This window comes from Pezoporus wallicus, unplaced genomic scaffold (genome assembly GCF_028554395.1).
Source record: "Pezoporus wallicus isolate ANWC-B61680 ecotype Strahan unplaced genomic scaffold, APGP_CSIRO_Pwel_v1 contig_3710, whole genome shotgun sequence".
Lineage (NCBI taxonomy): Eukaryota > Metazoa > Chordata > Aves > Psittaciformes > Psittacidae > Pezoporus > Pezoporus wallicus.
Window position 1 is genome coordinate 3,228,755 of NW_026640315.1, and position 21,066 is coordinate 3,249,820.

General features: G+C 40.0%; 1 protein-coding gene across 12 annotated transcripts in view; it reads right to left on the bottom strand.

Annotated features, from left to right (window-relative positions):
* BPTF (bromodomain PHD finger transcription factor) overlaps positions 1–17,322 on the bottom strand; it is a 52,843-nt gene extending 35,521 nt beyond the window's left edge. For 11 of the 12 annotated variants that reach the window (XM_057418434.1, XM_057418430.1, XM_057418436.1 and 8 more), the window contains exons 1-2: positions 16,442–17,322; positions 4,152–4,974 (exon numbers count right to left, since the gene is read on the bottom strand). In XM_057418434.1, the coding sequence (XP_057274417.1) occupies positions 4,152–4,974; positions 16,442–17,081 (1,463 nt within the window). In that variant the 5' untranslated portion in view covers positions 17,082–17,322. Of the gene's footprint in view, positions 1–4,151; positions 4,975–16,441 lie in introns of those variants that run through there. The other variant, XM_057418438.1, reaches the window with a different exon arrangement.
* Positions 17,323–21,066: the final 3,744 nt, after the last annotated feature.

Here is a 21,066-nt window from a genome sequence, read left to right on the forward strand (position 1 = left end):
CTAAAGGGACACTACTTTCATTCTCTGAGAGGCTATCACAAAAACAAGATGGAAAGATGCAAGTTTACACAAGGACTGATTCCCAGTGTTTTTCTCTGAGGAGGCAGACTTGATGCCCGACAGGTCTACTCTGTCTCCAGGGGACAACTGAGTCACATACATCAAGCGAGGCCAAGCAAGGGAGAGAAGAATCACATGAGCATTTCCTACCTCTTTCAGCCTCCTGCACTGCCAGGAACTATTCACTGGCAGGCTTTCGAGGCAAGACTGATAAAACTGACAACACAGAACATGCTAGAAACTTTCAAGTAAAGTAATAACAAAGCAGATACACCCCTTCCTGAATTCCATGCCGATACAATTAGACACAAGCATTCAGTCACCTGCTTAAAGTAACCTACGCAAGCAAAGATCCAAACCCTTTTTTAATTAACAGGTGAAAATGGAGCAGGACTCGTTGAGAACAACCCTTGCAGACAAAAAGCTGAAATTGGTTCTTCTGACCATCAAGGAAGATGTATGTAACTCAGCAATAACAATTTGTGTCTTACTTCTGCTATCAAAATGAAAACCAAACAATGTTTCATCTGCTTTCATAAACATCTGACAAATACAAAGCGTCTCAGTATGTCTAGAAAGAGAACCTGCTAGAACATTGCAGCAGTTTTACAAGGAGAATGCAAATCAAAGTCCTAAATTCCCTGACTTCACTTGCAGAAATAACCTTTACAAGCAAAACAAAGGCACAGACCCAGAGACATCATCCTAAGTTTGTTAACAGCTTGAAACTAAAAACTCAGGAATTCTTTTTCTCTTGACCACAAGATTTTCTTAAACCTCATTGCTATTTGCTCCTGGGGATGTATGGGAGGAGACCTCCTCAGTGACCACTTTTCTTTGTAAAACAGAAGAGGTGGAAAAGAGAAACAACCACAACGATGGGCTTAAACAAGGCTTACAGCCCTCAGCAGGTGATCAGTATGGAAATAAAAGTATTGGTGATCAAGAAGAGATCTACAAAACCCTTTCAAAGATGGGAAAAACAGTGGTATGAGGGATTTATAACATTTATAAGGAGAAAAGTAGTAAAAAGCCCTAAAACCCCTCTGAAAAACATAAAAATCCAAGAATTTAGGATTTCAGTCCTCCAATCCCCCATGGCAAGGATTCAAATCAGTGTTTGTGCAGATCAGTTTTAGATCTATCAGTTTCCTCTGATATATTTGATCCCATGGTATCGGTGAATATACTCTATTTATTTTAATAAAGTTGATATGATAATATTAATTAATTAATCTCAACTTTTAGCATTTGGCAGATCTCCTTTAAATTAACCTGTTATCCAAACAGGTGTAGTTTAAACTTGTTTTATATATATATATATATATATATATACACACATAGATATATGTGGGAAATGGTTGGGTTTGCAATACAGCATGCTTACTGAACCTAAAGGACATTAAAACCTGAAAGTAGAGAGTTTAATATCTTTGTGAATTATTAGAGTTATATTTCCCTGGAATTTAGTTATGCAGTAAATACTTTTGTGCCCTTATGAAGTGGCTTTGGCAAGAAGATTCAAGGCACATTATGCATAATTAAATGCATCAAAGTTCTGTGAAAAGTCCAGTAGAATTGCTTGGTTCTGTACATCCCACACTGCTGTTGAAGAGAGCTGCTGCTGCTGCAGAACCACCAGCACAACTGACCATCTGTTTTCTCTTCCAATTCCATCAGGAGGATTTGAAATATTTTTAATCCAAACCACATACTTCATGAAGAACTTGTTTTGGAAGCAAGCACAAGCACATCGATACTAGCAGAAGGCATGATATCTAATGACAGCAAGAAGGACAGGGACGAGCAGGGGAAGAGTATTCCAACCTTGATGAGCAACATAAGAATACAAAAATAAGTCAGGAAACAATGGCTGCACTGCATTTCTTGCCTTTGTAAACATCAAAATACTTTTCTATTTACATTTTGAACTATTTTGGTCACTAACAAAACCTCAGTAAAATGGAAAATCCAATAAAAATTTTCCTTTTGCTGTATTGTTTACAATTCTCATCTATTTTGATTTGAAATGGAATACTGATGTCTGTCTCTTTGAATAAATCCCAAGTGAGATATAAAACTTAAATTCATAAAACTTGCAGCAAGTATTTTGTCCACTGAATTCCTAGCAGGAATGCAAAACCACTGGAAAAAAAAAATTCATTCAACCTCTGAAGGTATCTTTTCTAGTGCAGTTAAAATTACTACCAACATGCCAAAGAACTTTCACACATGCAGATTTCAAAGGAACAAGAAGCACCTGCACGGTTTAGTTTAGTTTAAACTATACTGAAGTACTGCCTGTATCAAAACCTCCTCAGCATCAAATATTACTCTTCATTAGGAAGAAAAACATTGTTTCCTAGATCAAGTTTGGTCAACAATAATTACCAAACTGTACATACTGGGGGCCTATTCATCTTAAAATAAGCTCCTGAATGACACTGGGTTTTTTAATGCTGCTTCCTAGACCTCTAATGGCAGGCAGAATATAATTGTTCTGCCAGTACAGTAGGGCAGTGAGGAAAACCCCTTCTTTAGAACAACCTTTTCCTCAAGAGTTCAAAAGAGAGAAAAATCATGCCCTGTAAGTCATTAAAACCCAGGTAACTAGAAAAAAAAAGGGTATCAGTTACATGTTCTTTACAGCCAAGCTTTTTGCAAAAAGCAAACTTCCAACTCATTTTCTGGAAACTGAGGTAGAAAATTAGATATGAGGGAATAGAAGAATTAGGATTTCAACAGCTTCAGGCTGACCATCACATCCTGCTGAACCATAAATGATACACCACACATTGTAGAGCATGTGATTGCATATAAAACAAAGGTAAGAGTGGAAAAGATTCCCTGCACCTTTTAAAAGACTGCTTGATACTACTGTGGCATTTATAACCCAGAGAAACTAAAAACAATCCAACACTGAGTCTTTCTTTGCAAGTGTAAAAGAACACACAGGAAACAAAAAGTGGCGATAATGAATACTTCAAGCACCATTAGAGAAATTCACCATTAAAGAAAGAGCACTATATTTTAAAAGACTAAAAGGAGTCCTTAGAAGTGTCTTGTTTGTAAGATGTAATACTATCAACAGCCATCACAACCCCTTTTAAAGACATTGGTTAGTATCTTAACATTCACCGTGAAACATTTTATGTGCATTCCTGTCAAGGTACTCAGCGGTGGCTTATACTCTCCATAATGCTGAATGGAAAACTGTATTTCAAGAAATCCAGCGAAATACCTTTATCTTTCCAAAATTACAACACTACTGATTTCACTTAAATACACTTTCTCTGCCACTATGAGAACAATTACATAAGAACAGTCTTTTATATGAAAAAAACCCAGTCTTTAGCTATTTTCCTGCGACAAATGTAGAAGTATTTTTATAATTTTAGATTCAACTTTTCAGGTGAAACCAGGGCACAACACCCTCACTAACAAGGGTCTGATTATTATTAATGTTTTGAAATACATTAGTATCTCAAGGCCAACCAGTAACAGGAAAGTGTTAAACGTATAAAGGAGATGACTTAAAGACAGGCATTTCTTAATGTTTTGACTTTATCTTTACAGAAGTGTTTGCATACAATATTTGCTGCATTTCTATTTAATATGCTGAACACATTCAAGTGCTCTGAAAGTCTTACCTGCAAAGGCAGACCATCAAAACAGTACCAGTAGCTAACAGCCAAGTGCTATTTAAGCAGGTGAAAGTATACAAAACTAGCATCCTATACATGTGATCACCAAGAGAGTTAGACTGCTTTTCAGTAACTTTCACAAAAAACTGGAGTGTTCTTATTAAAACTCCCTCTCTTTTCCTCACATTCATGTGTTTTAGGCATATTAATATTAAGCCAGAGACCCTGGGGTTTTTCCCCTTTTTATATACAGATTATGAGAATACTTATTTTGGAGCAAATTGATGGATTAATTACATGGTCCTTAGAAATTTCCTTGCAAAACAGCAAGCAATGGTCTTATCTAACAAAGAACAACTCTAAGATGGCAACAGCAACTTACAGGATATACTAAAAATGCATTCAATGCGGTATTATTTAGAAAATACTGATTCCCGTTATACTTACATAATGATTCTTCTGTTCAGGAACCAATATTTTCGCCTATGCCTGTCATATCCAATAGGTTCATGTCGAATGTATGGTTTGTTTTTTTGGATTTCAGCAACACAGTCAGTTACTCCAGGCACCTTATGTGCTACGCAGACCTCACACTGCCATTCGTCTTCTGGTACCTCTTCAAGAGGTGGTTTCACGCACTCCAAATGGTACACAGCTGAACAAGTTTCACAGCAAAGCAAATCCCCAAGTTTGTGACAAACCCTACAATGATCATCATACTGAATAACACCTTCTGACATTAACTCTTCACGTGCAATGTTTGTTGTAAGAAACTGATCCACTAAGAACTGCAGAACTTTGATTTTATTCTCTACTGGTCCATAAGGATAGTCCTCTGTCTCTTGGTAAGGAAGAACATGATGGTATTCCTTGTCACTCTCACAATATACCCGCAGAACCTCTGGCCACGTCATTCCATCTATGAAATACAAAGTGGAATTAACGCTATCTTTGAGGTCAGCAGGTCCAAAGGTAGTATTTGAAGTGTCTTCTTCACGTAAAACTGCTTTTAAAAGCACTATATGCATCTCTGCCATAAGTGTGCACTGCTCTTGACTTACCAGAGCAGCACAGAAGTCCTCAAAACGAAAAGGAGAGAGGCGTAAAACAGTGCCAAAGTTCCTTAGTACCTCATAGATGGCAATAACATTCATTATATGCTCACTAGGCACCATTAAGTCCTCTGAGGATTTAGGAAACTCCAAGGGTGGGATATCTTTTTCTTCCAATATTGGAGAACGAGGACGATGCACTCTTGGTCTTCTCCTACCTGGAATAAAAAGCAACAGTAAGAATTTTGCCATTCACTGGTCAACTTGTTTAAACATCCATGAACAATGACTGCGTCAAACTTTCTAAACCACTGTCAATTAAGGATTTACATCTTCAGTTATACAACGTGATAATTCACCTAATAATCTTATACTTTAACAGTATAAAAAATAAAACACACAAGCTAGCTGAAGGTTTGCTTTAGACACCGAGAGCAGTTGCATTTCCCCTGTAATCTGATGAAGCTTTAAAATGACAACTAGAATTTTAATTGTTCAAATTACTTAAAAGAGATGTTTTCCTCAGCCAAAATATTTAGATTTTTTTCCTCATTTTTACTCAGCATGACTTGTTTATCATTCCTTCCTGGAAATTTAATTTTAAACTTAAGCATCCAGCTTCAAACAATAGACGTTTTGCATTTAAATCCTGCAAGCTATTCTCCTGTCCAGCCATAGCACACAGAAAGATCATTTCAAACAGATATCATAGGACATCAATTTTAACCGAATTAGAACACAAAACAGAACCTAAATCACATTCTCCACTGCCTTTTAACTGGAGTATTTAGCCTGGATACTTACAAGCCAGAAACAAAAGTTAAATGTGATATTATATGAAAATGCTTCAGGAACTCCCAATCTTTCAAAACAAAACACACAAAAAACCTCCCCCCACATGCTTCAATGAGCCAGGAGGTATCTCCACAGAATGAGGAGGCGGCAGATTTAGGGAAGGACAAAGCCTAACACAAAAAGCTTGTCTGAAGACCTGTTTCACTACCTAAAAGAATAGGTACTGAGTATAATTAATTCAGACTCAGATGCTAATTCAGATGAGATGCTGCACCTTCTTCCATTTAATTCCACTATCCTTGATGCCAAGCAGAAGGGAAAACAAAAGAGGAAAGCCCCTGTACACGGCACTAACTACCAGAGAGATGAAATATTTCCATCTTCTATCAAAGTATCCAGCTACATGCAACAACTGTCTTGCAGCTATCAGTTGAAGTATTAATATGCACTCATTAAACCTACTTCCTTTATAAAAAAAAAACCAACAAAATCAAGTTTAGACAATCTCATAAACTTATCATAAAACCAGCTTCTTGTTTTAAAACCAAGTTTCAAGTCATCTTGGATGTTGCTGTGAACAGGAAATGGTTCTCTGTGGCATTTGTTCAACCCATCCAACTCCCTCCAATACTCCCACAGATACAGGAAATAAGTCTAATAGGGAGCAAGACCTGCTAAAGCAGGCAGATACCCAAAGACAGATCCTGCTGAATCTAAATACACCATCACTGAAACTTTAATGCACTGAAAAGGAAAGGAAAAGGATACCAAAAAGAGAAGCTACCTTTCAGAAACACCTTGACACATAACAGACAGTTTGCCAAACGATTCCATAAGATAAATAAATCAATCATTGAGTTAGATGGGCAAGATGACATCAGATACATCTCTGCCTCTCAAACTTTAAAGAATGAAATCTTCCACAACAAATTAGACACTCTAAAGCAATATAAAGATGATCTGCCAGATGTTTCCATTACAGAAGTAATGGGTCAACATCATCTGCATACAAAAATAAATTTCCAAGTTTAGTGAAGTTTGAGTTCTGCCTGTGGAAAGCGAAGGAATGCCTGTATGACTGTCTTCCAAGATGCTCTTACACAAATAAGTGGAAAATGTTTAATCATGGCAAACACACAAAACCACAGGAGTTTCACAGCCAGACACAAAGCAAGAAACATCTAGATTAAACTCAACTTTCCTATCTCCACGATCCAATGCTATCACCATGATGCATGCATAAACCAGAGCTGGTTTAATTAAAAGACCCCAAAGCAAAGCACACACTTGCACACTCTGATTAAACTATGTTACGGTCCTGAAGCTTCCTTCAGTATTGCAGGATGGTGTAGGACCAGCCCTAGTAGGTGATCATGCAATATAACTGCAGCACAAAACAGATATTCTGACACTACTGATGGTCTTCACAGAGTCCAAGTATCACAGAAAGTGGCAGGGCTACAGACTAGAATTTCCTGCAGTGTTTGCCACTGCAGCAGCAGAAAAACATGTTTGTCACACAGTAAAGCCATGAAAGAAACAGCCTTTCAAGAAAGTATGCAGCAAGAATGATAACCCTGGTTTACCTAAATTAATCAGAATTTACAAACCCCCTCAGTAAAGATAAGCTAAAATAAAGGAACACTGCTCAAAGAAGCAAAGACTTCTTATTTCTTCTCATTTGTTAAGATTTCCTACTCCAAGAACAAAATTACTATTGTCTTTTGCATTGCTTTTATCCTCCATTGAAAGAAATCCCAAACAAACAAAAACCTGACTTACCCTACACCATCTTTGTTGATGTCTCTTTCACAAGAGAGAAACACTGGTATATTTCTTACATCAAATTAACAGGAGAAGCACAAAAAGGAACCTTAAAATGGGCATTCCTAACGTTTTCTGAAAAAGTTTAAGCCCTCTAACATCTCACCTTACAGAGGAAGCATATTGGTACAGTTAGAGGTCTAGAATAAATGTGTTATTGGGACACAAAGATTGTCACACTACCACAATTCTTCATAAAGAATTGATTTTTGGTGCAAGTACAGTGCAACAGTGTGGTTGCATTATTCACACCACCCTTCATCTTCAATTTAAATCAAGTCACATATTTTCATGTTTGCTTTAGTATACAGCACAGAAATTTCTGAAGTAATTGTAAAGGTAGTTTAGACAATAAGGAAAAACATACTGCATAATAAAACGTATGCTCCTTTGCCCACTGCCTTGTGAACATGGTAAGCAACCTCATGGTACGCAGCCCAGTTACTGTATCATACCACTCAACACTGCCAATCCACTGTAAATCACTGTAAATCTGTAAATTTACAGTACTGTAAATCACACACCACATTTCAAGAGCTCATATAATTTCTCTTTTTGGACACTGAACTGCTTTGAACAATTCTGCACTGCATATAATCCATTTTCCAGAGCTAAACAAAGAATGTATTCAAAGATGTAAGAAATGGTACCCAGACATATTTCCTTGAGTGGCTCCGTGGCATGGTATTGAAAATCCTTCCATGTTTATTTCAAATTTCACTTTCAATTTGTTATTGATTTTTGCTGTATCCAGCCTGAACAGAACTTGAAGCCACGAAGGGAATCACAAAGTCTGATTCGGAAATTCACAAGTTCCAAGCCGATTTGCACTTAAACATATCCCTGTTCAATGCATTGAGCGCAATCTCAAGAAACACTCCAAACAACTTTAAAAAACAACCCCAAAACCCCAAACCAACAAAACCAACAGTCTAATCTCCAGTGAAAAATATGAACATCCTCTGCCCAGGTGCTCATAAAATTGGAAGTACTCTAAGTGGCTGTTGAACTTAAATTACAAGTGTGGACCAATGGAATATGATATAACAATGACAAAGTCCTATGGCCTCTGTTTCGGGCTGAAATGTTGTATTCTGCTGATTGGGTGGATAACCCTCTCCCTCACAACTAGCCCAGACAGCTGAAGAAAGGCAGTTTGGAATTCCAAATAAGGACTCCAGGCTTCCTTGTGATTCTGATAATAACAATTTCCTCATTGCCGGTTATCTGCAGCATGCTGACAACCTGCACAGCTCACACTATTTAGAAGCAGTCTGAACTTCTGTGAAGGTTTTTGAAGCTCACAGTTCATGTTTACCCAACTGCTCTTCATACATACCCTCAAATTCTGAAAATCAGTCTTCCTACAGTAAACGTATCCAACTTTGCAAGCTTTTCACTTTCAAAGAAAATCTTCTCCTCACCCCAAGGCAACACATCCAGGGCTTGAATTTGGTATTCGCTGTCAGACACACCCACCCTCCAAACCAAAACCATACCCCAGTACCTTCATATGCACTTAAAATAACATACAGAATTGAAATAGCTTAACAAATGAGTGCAACGACCACACTGAGGAGGCAAGAGAATTACACTGCTGCTCTTTTCCTAACTTTGTATTACTACATCACCTACTGCATTAATTTCTCTTGTTATAGTTAAATAACTTTGGATAAATCATTTTTATGATGTGCCCTGGGTAATTTCCCATTTGTGGAAATCTCATAGCAGCAGGGTTTTTTTAAGTAAAAAATGAAACTTACTTCTGTACTACTTTGTCTAAACCAAAAGAACATGAAGAGGATTCCAGAGCAAGTGTCCAAACAGCAGGTACGTCACCTTTAAGCACCTGACTAGACTTCAAACTGAATCTAGATGTACCTACTGTCAATTAAAGAAAGTCAATTTACACACTGAAGATTCCCCAAATGGACTCCAGCTTTATTACATGTGAATTGTATACTTCTAAGATCCTTTCTGCATATTAACCAAATCCCTGAATCAAACTCCACCTTCAGGTTTGAGCCATTACAAAGAAAGAAAAAGTCCACCTCTACACCATTCAAATTCCATAGCTTTATTTGGCAAGAGAAACTGATCTACCAAGGGCCTCCGGCTGCCATGATTGGACTATTTACAGGATCCAGATCATCTTGAGCATCTCAGCGTTATACTTCTATCTAGCATAAACTTCTTCTAATCACATTCCCTCACTACTTGTCTCCAAAAGTGATGAAGTCTGCAATGGCTGCCTGTCCCTATTTTGAATTCTCTAATGGAAGAGCTGCCTGTAATTAAGATTAAAGAGTAAACAATTTTATTCACATGGCACATTTAATTATAGATATTGATAATTACAGCCTACACTTACTATAATCTATTAAAATAATTTATATTACAAATATTTAAGAAACACACTAATGATGTTTGCAATAAAATAAAATTACTGAAGTAACAGGCTCAGCACCCAAACCCAGAATTTACTGAAGCACTTCAAAAAAAACCAAACCCTTGCTTTTTTTCCTTTTTAATTTCCATCTATTCAACTTATTCAGTCCCTATGCTGGCCCTCTCAAAATTCAGAAATAGAGTATAAAAGGACCAAAAACCTTGTCTCCATTTTCACTGACAGACTGAAAGAATAAAGGGGAAAGTTACATCCATTCTTTAACTCTTTAGCACAGGAGAATATGGAACTTAAAAACATTTTAACCATCTTTAATATCTTCTTGTTTATGTAGTTTTAATTTTAAAACTACACATTTACGTGGTTTAGTTTTAAAACAGAGTATCTAAACCAACTATTTACATAAGTGTCCAGAATACAGAAAAGGCTATACCATGACTAAGTATGAATTCCATGCTTTGTGCTTTAGTTGTATTCCCATTACCATACACACATAGCCAAACAGAAAGGACAAAAATCCCGTTTTGCCTTGTTTCACTTGTTACGTATCCCTTTACTCCAGATGTACAGTGCTAGTAAACACAGCCTTTCAGCCCAATATATTTCAGGTGATGGACTGGTGGATGGAGGCCTTACATAATAAATACTCTGCCAGAACCACTGTCTTGTTTAAACAGGGAGACAGTGGTAGCGGTACTGGTATGACCTGAAAAATAAGCACTGGTTCCAGTATTTCTTGATTAGAAAGCTCACAACTGGTCTCATTTCTCTTCTCTAAAAACTTTCCCTTCCTCTTGATTTCTCAGCATTTGGGCTCTAAGACTCCAGCTTAGAGTTCCTGTTCACAGCTACAATGGAGAAGATACAGTTGGTAGAGTATAGGGGAGGGAAAAGACAGACGGAGGAGTTTCAGCTATTTTGGTTATCTGTCACAGGAGGGGGGAAATAATTATAGCACAAACCCCCAGTATAGCACAAACTCCACAAAACTGACCCCAGCAAGTGAAAAAACTTCACATTTCCCCCCAGTAAGAGATAAGTTTTTTGGTTTCAAGTTCATCAAGTCAAATCACACTAACACAGAGGTCCACCATTAGTACAACAGAAGTGGGTTGGTTTTGCTCTCCAGATCATGAGTCACTACTGAAACTTCTCAAGGTAAAGACCAACTGGCAATTATATGATGTCCTGGAAGCATGAGTACTCCTTACAGAGGATGCCCTCTCCTAGGTTTTCCTTCCTCCTGGAAATCTGGCTTTTAACTACCCTCCTAAACTCACTAAGACTCTCCTTTTTTTTGCGTGGTTTTAATAAACGTACAAGAATCAGACATTTGCTGTCCCAAATTGCTACACTTCACCAGGCAAGATTCAAATAGACTGTACAGCAACACACAAGGTCTTGTCAAATATCACCGATAAAACTGAAACCAGTTGTTGAAAATGCATTAGAGAACTTTTTCTGTGCTTTTTTCTTTTCTTTTTCCCCTCACAGCAGAATGCATGAACTGGATATAGCTACTTGTTTGCCACAGCAATACCCAAACTGGTTCCTTAATTAAAAGCCAACCTCTTGGGAGAACATTTGTTCAGCTTACACCAAAGAAGAAAAAGCAGTAAAATGAATCAGTTTAGCATGAAATAAGAATATATTATGAAAAACAGTACCAAACCTGTAAAATTTAAATCTTTTTCTTGAGATAGGACAAAATTAAAGGGCTTGACTTATACAAAACACTTTTTTTGCCTTTTAAAAAAGCCAACATGACAATCAACATGTTTCTAATATTCACAAGTTTAAATCTCTTAGAAATTTCCTGAAATAATAAGATGCATTAGTAGCTATTTGTAAGTGCAGCTCCAAACAGAGTTTTGCTCTGCAATACCCATACCTACCCCAAATCGATTTATTTTGCCTGGAAAAGTAAAAACCACTGTAAACCAAATAACCCGACAAAAAACTTAAAACCTAACCTGACATAAAAAATGAGACTTTCCAAGCATCAAAAAAGGTTTGGAAGTTGAAGTGAAAATGAAAAAATAACCGGTTACTAGACTAGATCCTGAGGGCACCCATACCACAGAAACTCTCAACACATGCTCCTAAGTTTAACTAGCGCTTTGCACTGTACAAAACCAGATCTTCATGTTCTTTAACCACTGTCTGAAAACCTTAAAACTTCTGGCTGTGTTTCACTTTGTACATCTGCTGTACTACACTTCTAAATCAATTTTACATTAACAGTTTAATTTCTCAGCATCGTGGCCATCAGTACACTCTCTGTAGGAGCCAAGAATACAAACCCCCTATATTCTAAGGCATCATTTTAACATTTGGATAACTAGTGCGAGACAAGCAGATGAGATCCCACACTGGCATTCCAAGAAGTACCTGGAGGAACAACTTTTCTGTGCCTAGAGCCCAGGAGGCAAAAAGGTAGCACTAACATAACAATCTTCAGGAACATTCTGACAGATAATTTCTTAGCTGGCACACACTCGGGATAAGTTGCAACTAATTTCAGAAGTTAGTAAGCTCTGAGAGACAGCCCTGGTCTACTAAAATCCACATCAATTCACCTTACACCAGTTCTGTTCAGTACAACGGTCAGCTATTGAATTTTACTGCAGCCCTACAAAGTTTGCACAATAAACGCAGCAAAATATTCTACCTTTCACAACATACAAACTTTGATAACGGCACGGTAATTGCTGCACAGAGCTTCTCAGAAAGATGACTGAAGTGACAAAAGCTCTTAGATAAACCGGAAATTCGCATGTCAATGCAACAGAATCAGCCAGCAATTTACTCCTTCTACACCATTTCTTTGCTAGGACTCTTCTGTTTTTCATGACTGGCATGATGAACTAGTGATAGTTCCTCTGGAGTAAAATCTAAATTCAGATTATTAAATGGTAAAATAAGAGCTTGACAGATTTAGAGAACAGGGTACCCTGGGTAAGATGGTTGGGAGGCTGGTAAATCTTCTCACATGACAGACAAAAGAGGCTGCGTATCTTACTGTTCTATCTCAATGTTTCCACTTAAACTATTCTTCAAGAGCATGAAAACAGGTTAAGAGATATAAAATTACTACAGACACACAAAACACAGCACCTCGTTTCCAGTTAAATACATTCACAATGAAAATGAAAGCACACTAGTGAAGTAATTGGTTAAGAGAAGTGATGGACAATCAGTGCAAATGCTCAGGCTAGCAAAAGCCATCTAAAAAAAATCATATATTTAAAGACAAATATTTTGGCTCACAACTCCACTGCTGTGCGTTTGCTTGTTAGAGAGTCTGATAATTATCTCAGCCAAAATCTAGATGTACAGCTCTTCCTAAAACTAGTTTTCCTGGTTTTTGACAAAGAAAATCAAGAAGCGGAAAATGAAGGACTTGTAGACATGTTGATTAAGTCCTCCTTTTAAAATGCTACAGCATATGGACAATACTTGATACACGTAATTGTGGCAAGCCTAAAGTAGAACTTGCAGTGGACAGGTAATGGCAAAAATGTTTAGTGATACAAGACATATACAATAGCTATTCTAAAAGTACATCTACCTTCTGGGGATACAAATGGATAAGAGGAGGGACATTACACACATACAGTCCCTCTACCAAAACTCTGTCCAGCAGAAGAAAAAGCAATGATAAATGTCATATGCATTCACACAATAAGCTTTTACCTACCATTATTAAGCATTATATCAAAGGTGTTTTACCATTTCTAGGATTTTGTTTCTTTAAATACTTTAATAATACAGTAAAAAAGCACTCCTGGATTCCAGTTCAAGATATATCATAAACTCTCCAGCAAAGCACAAAAATTGAGCCTTTCTTGGCTACAGACATTGCACTGTGATCTTTTAATTCATTATTCAATGTAAGCTTGAAAAAGTTGTAAAAATCTGTCACTCATTTAAGTGGACGTGATTTATGTGTAAAATCTTGTTTGGTAGAAGAGTTTGATTGGAACTGCAATTTTTCAATACTCTGCTCTCAAAAAATAATCTCTTCAGCTGCACATGGTTAGGGAAGCTAAGTAGAGAATAATCATTCATCATCATCTCTAGTAGAAAAAACCTAGCGGGCACTGCATGACTCTGTCTGGGGCCAGCTTGGAGAAGGCAATCCTTCAAGCTCTCCAGTTACTCACAGGAACTTTGCCACTGTGTATTACAACTTGTCTGGTTTGATGATAAATATACGAAAGAAAAACCCCTGTATCTAAACATAGCTAAAGACCAGTTCTGGCTCAGCATGCACCTGAATCAAAGAGCAGAGCCCACAGAAAACTCTGAAGACAGATCACTGCATGCGTGCCCTACTCATAGCACTCTTCTCAGCACTGGCCACAGTAAGACAAAGACATGCTGAGGTTAGGTGAATCTTTTCCCCACCTGTTAATGCTGTTCTAATTCAAGTATCTCTTCCTGAATAAGACTAGGATTTCAATTAGTGCCACAACTGTGTAGCACCACTCACAATTTAGGTATTTGTTCAGCAGAAACAAAACAGGCTGAGCTGCTTGAATGAAAAAGTTTTGCACTTTCTTTGCAATAGGGCAACAGCATTTCTGGGAAAGAGGGAAGGAGGAGGAAGACCTTTAGGCAAATACTGAGCTAATGAGAACTGGCAGTAAATTGCCAAAATAACAACATAGATGTTTTAACTATCAAACACCCAATGTAACAACCCAAAAAAGCACATAAGGATGAAAATGCTTACTTAAGCTTTATCTTATAAAAGTTAACTGAAGTTACCCTGACCATGTAAGAAATAAACACATAAATTATCAAAATGGTTTCTGATACACCTCAATACCACACAAAACCTGTCTATGCTTGTACAACAATGCGCACAGAAGTATCTTATTTGCCAAAACTCTTGAGTACATTTCAAAAATTGAATACACCCATACTCTGCAGAACTCATTTTAAACCTGGATGCTCATGTAAGAAGTACTTTCTGGACCAGGCCAATTAAAGTAATAAAAATATTCTTTCCCTGACAAAAGCATTCCCCAAAAAAGTACTAAAAATTGAAGTTACCATAAGTAAGAAGAAAATAAAGAGTTAAAAAGTCAAGAGAGTACTGGAAAGGTTTTTTTCCTTCTGTGAAGCCAGACCTCAATCTTTAAGGTATTAAATATTCACAAAAAAAAAATCTGATGGCAGTTCATCCCTGCAACAGGTAAACTAACACCTTCAAAATTAAATCAAACTCGTTTAGTATTGATTGTACTTGTTTTGATTCATTTAGGTTCCTGAGCATATGGATATAAATACATATATATTAGACAGATACCCAGAGGTCTTTAAGGACTATGAAGTCACATAATGAGCTGATACCATTAACTCACCAAAATAAAAACAAATGACACACTAACCAGTACTTCCCCCTTTTATAAAGTCAGCTAACTACCCTGAACTACACTCCTTATTTAATTAAGACGCAGTGCATTTACACCAACAACCTGTTCCTCCCTCCCTCCAAATCGGTCAAATACTTGTACAACAGCAGCGCCTCTGACCCTGTGGCCCAATTCAGAAACACTCCTGGGTTATCCCTGAGTTTAACTACTCTCCTGGTTCAAAGACTTTAAAAAGAACCAAACAAACTTAAATAATTCCTAAGCTTGTACTCCATTCTGGAATGAATTCAAATAAATCTAAAGTGTTTACGTTTAGATAAAAGAATATTTGAAGCTTGAAATGCACATGGTTAAGAACTAATTACGCACAAACAGAAGCACAGGCCTGAAAAATCCGAGCCCAAATTTGCCATTAGAGATAAAAAAAAAAAAAAATTAAATAAAAAAATCACAATGATGTTTAAGGAGTTTTAACACCAACAGGAGTTTTAAAGGTTGCCATATCTTAAGATAAATGCAGTATTTAACACCAAGGCTTCTGACCCAACCTCCACCTTTCAATCTTTGTGTTTAACTAAAAGTAGGTTTACACCCTTGCAAGGAGGCCCTATGCACTTTTCCCCAAACTATAACAATGCAATCTCCATTTTGAACAATGCACCTCATTTCCCTCCTTGGAAAGTGAGTTTTGTCTTAATGCCAGTAAATGCTGGATCCAGTTAGACCTCTGACTTCAAGAGCCTGAAAATTTTCAGTGTTTTATGGTTTTTGGCTTTTTTTCTTTTTAAGACCACTTCAAGTTGCATGTGCTTCCTCTCCTTTTAACATCAAGTTATATTTGCAAGCACAAGCCATCCTTTCCTGCATATATTTGAAAGGACCTCTTTGCAAGGCATACATCTCCTTCCCCTTGATTCTAAATGAATCCTCCATACACTTTTGACACTGTTTGCAACACGTCCTGGTGTATCATGCATTTCTGCCGCCACCAGAATCTCCATGCATATTTGCAAAGCATCCCCTTGTTGCAGCATTCCCTTGTTACAGCATGCCCTCCCTCCTCCCAGTGCATGTGTTTGTAAGCATCTTCTAGTGTTCCCTGCATCCGTGGGGTTGCCAGTCGTTAATTTGCATACCCCTCTCCCTGTGAGTGCTTGCAGGCATCCCTTACATACACGCATGGGAGGAATAATGCGTGCGGACTGTATTTGCAAACCTAGGGGGAGCATGTGGGGTGCCCTCGACTTGTTTTAGTTCAACCCACTGACTCTCTACCTGGGGTGCTGCTGTAGGTGCTGTGGCTCCTGAAGCTGCTCTCAGTGCAATAACTGGCATCGTCTTCATCCTCCATCTCTTCAGGGTAGTCAGAGTCGTCGTCGTCCTCTTCCTCCATTATCTCCTCCTCCTCTTCCTCCTCAGAGTCCTGGTTATCCTCGGGGTCTGCCTCCTCTTCCTCCTCGGACACCATGCTCTCCTCCTCCTCTTCGCTCTCATGATCATCGTACACCACTTTGCTGATGCTCCTCCTGGACGAGGCAGCCCTGCCTTGGCTGTTGCAGCTGCCTCCTCCGCCTCCTCCCCCTGCTCCTCCAGCCCCAGCCCTGCCCCTACCCTTACCGCTGCTGCCTCCCCCACCAGGGGTGCTGCTGCTGCCGCTGCCTCCCTTCCTCTTGCTGCCCCCCCTGGGGGAGGCGGTGGCGGGGGAAGAGGCCTGGGCAGCCGCGGCTCCCTTCTGCTTGGGCCCCGCCGTCTCCGCCTGGGCCGAGGTCGCCCACCTGCCACGGCTGCTGCCCCGCTGCCGGGACCTCAGCCCCCCGATGGGGCCCGCCGGGGCGGGCGGAGCCGGGGAGCTCGCCTGAGCGGTGGCCGCCGCCGGCTGCTGCTGCTTGGGCGGCCTGCCTCGCCGGCCCCGCATCTCTGGGCGCTGGCCGAGAGGGGGAAGGGAGGGGAAAGGAAGGCTCGGGAGGGCGCTCGGAGTCCGGACAGGCGGCTACAGAGAAGCTCCCCCCCCTGCGAGGGATCCGGGCCGGGGAGGGGGGCCGCCGAGCTGTGAGGGCCGAGGGCTCAATCCGAATTGCCGGCGTCCCGCTCCGGATCGCCACCGGCCGCCATCTTGTTTCTTCGTCTCTGCCTCGGCTCGCTCCGCTCTGACTGGGGGAAGCGGCGGCGGCGGCAGCAGGCCCCGAGCGCCTCACGTGACCGGCAGCGCCCGACAGCCGCCGCCAGGGGGAGCCGCCGCCCTCAGCCACCAGAGCCATGTTGGAGCCGGCGCTCTGAGGCGGCTCCGCTCTCCCCCGGGCCGCCCCCGCCGCTCTCCTCTCGCTGCCTTCCCTTCGCCGGCGCACAGCGAGCCCCCCGCCCGCCCCACCGACACCTGGCACCAAGCGCTGCCCCGGCGCCACCGCCTCTCACGAGGCTCCCTCCAGCCCCGCCGACGGCTGGAAGCTGTCCCGTGTCCCCCCTCAGGATCACCGTCTCCCCACACCCGAAGAGTGACTCCCGTCACCGGTTCTCTCTCCCAGAGCTCGACCTGCGCCCTAATGGGAGCCCCCGCCGGCTGCCACCCCTCGGCTTCAGCCGGCCGCGTACCCCTCAGGGGGGAGCTGAGAGCGCAGGTAGGCGCCGGGCTCTGCCCGTCCCTCCGCCCCGGGTAGCGGCTCTCACAGGAGCCCGCCAAAACCAGGTCAGCCCTCAGGAGAGGCGCCCTCCCTCCATGCGCTCAGGGCCCCCTTCACCACTGCACCTCTTTCGGCTGTAAACCTTCACCCACCTGCAGAAAGTAAAACCCTCTCACAGGTCACTATTATCGATCCAGGGTCGGTATAAAGCAAGGTTAAGTGAGGAGACCCACCACGTGCAGTTCTGTCCATCTTTCTCCAGCCTGCTGTGTGCTTGCAGTTCACTGGAGCACTATGAAAAAGAGATAGGCTTCATATATTTCATATTCCCTCTTGTTTTCCCATTTGCCAGAGCCCCCAAAGGGCTAAAAATCTACATAAACCAATCGCACTGTTGGGTTTCTAATGGCACCACTTGAATTCAGGGTATCGGTTGCCTGAGCAAAAGCAGTACAAATTGAAAGCCAGCCCAAGGCGCGCAAAGATCTTGCGTTTCTTACAACCAACCTTCTTTTCACTGCTAAATCTACACAGGTTTAGGATCCCAGAGCGTCTTACCATTAACAAATAAGTGTGATTGCATTTTCATTTTCTCTCCGTCTCTTGCTTATGCTTCCATGTGATGTAAACCCCAATGCTGGTCATGGCATAAGCATGCTTGCTCTACGTCCAATGCGTAATTTAATTTGCATTCTTCTACAGTCATTTTTGAAGCGCCTTTTGTTCATTAACTTGTTGCTCAGGCTGAGCATCTCATTAAAGCCACAAACCTGCTGCAGTGTCAAGCATGCAACAATGTCACAGTGTCACCAGGCAGCAGGGTTTACCCAATTTGCACTCTTATCCAGCTTTTTATCTGCATCTCTTTTATATTCAGTTGCACCCTTTTTACATTCAGTGTTGCAGCTGCAGAGGCTCAGGGCTGTGGTCTAGACACAGTATGATATAGACACAGCATCAGCAGCAGACAATATTGCCTAACCCCATTCACACCTTTATCCTCCATTTGCATTCTGAATTGTTCAAAGTTACCTTTAGATTGCTTATGTCAGGCTAATTTTTGCAACCTCTTACAAGGTTGCAAAGAATTGTGATAACTCTTTAAACACATAAATACACAGATCCGTGGCTGGAGGTAGGTTATTTCACTATCTTCCTTTGTGATGTTAGGAAAAACACTTGTAAATTCTACCATCTACATGCTGAGAATCTAGCAAAAGTATCTAGTGTATCTACCGCACTAATATTCATGAAGCCTGTAGCATTATGAGAGCATTAACATCTCTAAAATATTGTGGATTTTGTATATTTTTAGTAAACCAAAGGTAGTAAGAACAATTTGCATTTGAGTACTATGAACCAGAATACCTTGTCTCTTAATCCTATCTCTTATTTACCAGTTGATGTGAAAGTGCTTACTGGATAGGACACAAAGAATTTTAATTTTATAGGTGAAGAAACAGATGCATAGAGAGCTGTATTAACTTTCAAAATCAGGACTATAAATTAACCCTTTCCACCACACAGCTCAGTACAGAGAAGTCAACTGTAACCCCTTAACCTACTCGCCTACCCCATGTCTACTCCCAAGAACAAAACCTATCTACATGAAGTTGTGAGTCTGCTCATATAGTTAAATGAGCATATTTATAAGTGACTTGAATACAGCAGGAAGAGGAATTTTTGCTAGGAGGCCCTATACTGCCTCCATACCCAAGACAGATGGAGAGAAAGATTCCTTTCAAAGGGCATTTTGGATAAAATGAATAGCCTAGTTGTTCCAAGCTGTTGTCTGGATGGGTTCCTTTCTCCAAGGGTGAGAGAAAGAACTTAAGAGCCCAGAGCTGGATGGCATTCATAACACGTGAACATGTGCTCTTGTTTAAATTATTGAGCTGCTTTTGTCCAGCTCATCCCTCCAAATTATTTCATAACATGTATTAGGCATTGAATTTAGGTATTCAGCTCTAGAATCAGTTACATGTACGTTTATAAGACACCAAGGTTTTGCTGAGTAATGTTAAGACTAGAGCTCAACTATAGACTAAATAGTCAGTCTTAGGAAGCAAGGGCTTGCATGACTTCTGCTGATGTAATTCAGTATATTACCAATTACCATTTTATTTAGTATGATGAAACCAAAAGTTTATCAACATACTGATATACTGAATTATATTAAAATTCAATCACATTATTAGGAAAAATAAGTTAACAACTTATTTGCTGTTCTGAACTTGTATTGTCATCAATCTATCTTCTCTGAAGGCTTGTCCCCAACTATCCATTTTATACTAGACTTCAAAAACTCCAGCATTATGCTTATCTGTCTCTTTCTCCCCTATTCCATCATTTAGCTGAATATTCAGTCCCACAAACAGCTTATAACATGTCAGTTTTAAGTGAATTGGAAGCGCAATTCAATAGATACCTATATCTGTAACACCTTCAAAGAATGGTGCTTTCATACAACTTCAGATCACTACTTGTTTTTTAAAGACAGTCAAATTGAATCTAAAGCTAACACATCATTTGAAATGCTAGACTTGAAGCTGTATTGAGCAAGCACTCTACAGCAGGTTAACCTGAGGTGTTCAGTGCTTGAAAAAGTACTTGGAAAAAACAGTACTTCTTAAAAACAGGTGATGTAGGTAAGAATGTTCTTATTTTAAACTGGAGATTCATTTTCTTGTTCAGAAAATAAAAAGCAACTACTGCCAGTGCCAGAAGTACCCCTACATGATTCTTCAGCTGTCCATTGTAGTGGTTTAAATTTACTTCTACAAACATTTGGTACTGACCTCCAATAACTCCATATACAACTAGAACATATCAACTTCCAGAGGGTCTTCAGTTATCAGTTGCATGGTCACTCTGTTAAATTTTACCTGAATATTTTTATGCTTCCTTTCCCCCAAAACTTCATTTCAAGAGATGAATATTTAAAGAGCAGAAACCATCTTGGATACAATCTTTCAACATCAGAAAGCTTCAGAAATTTCTAAAGCACAAGTCTTGAAGTACAGCTGATTATGCTGAAATCCAGGAACTTCATTCTGCAAGTCTGTGCAGGAGAGCATGCTCCAGAGGACCAGCCTCTGCTTGACAAAACAGTTGTCTTCAGCTGATGGCAATCTTTGAGACAGAGTGTAACAAGACATCTTATTAAATAGCGGCACTTTCATTTGAGAGAGGAGTCTAGATCCTGCTGTGTACCTCTTCCTCCTCCCTAGCTGCAGGCAGCTTCTGGATGCAGGTGGTCTTATCAGACATGAGATGTGTCAA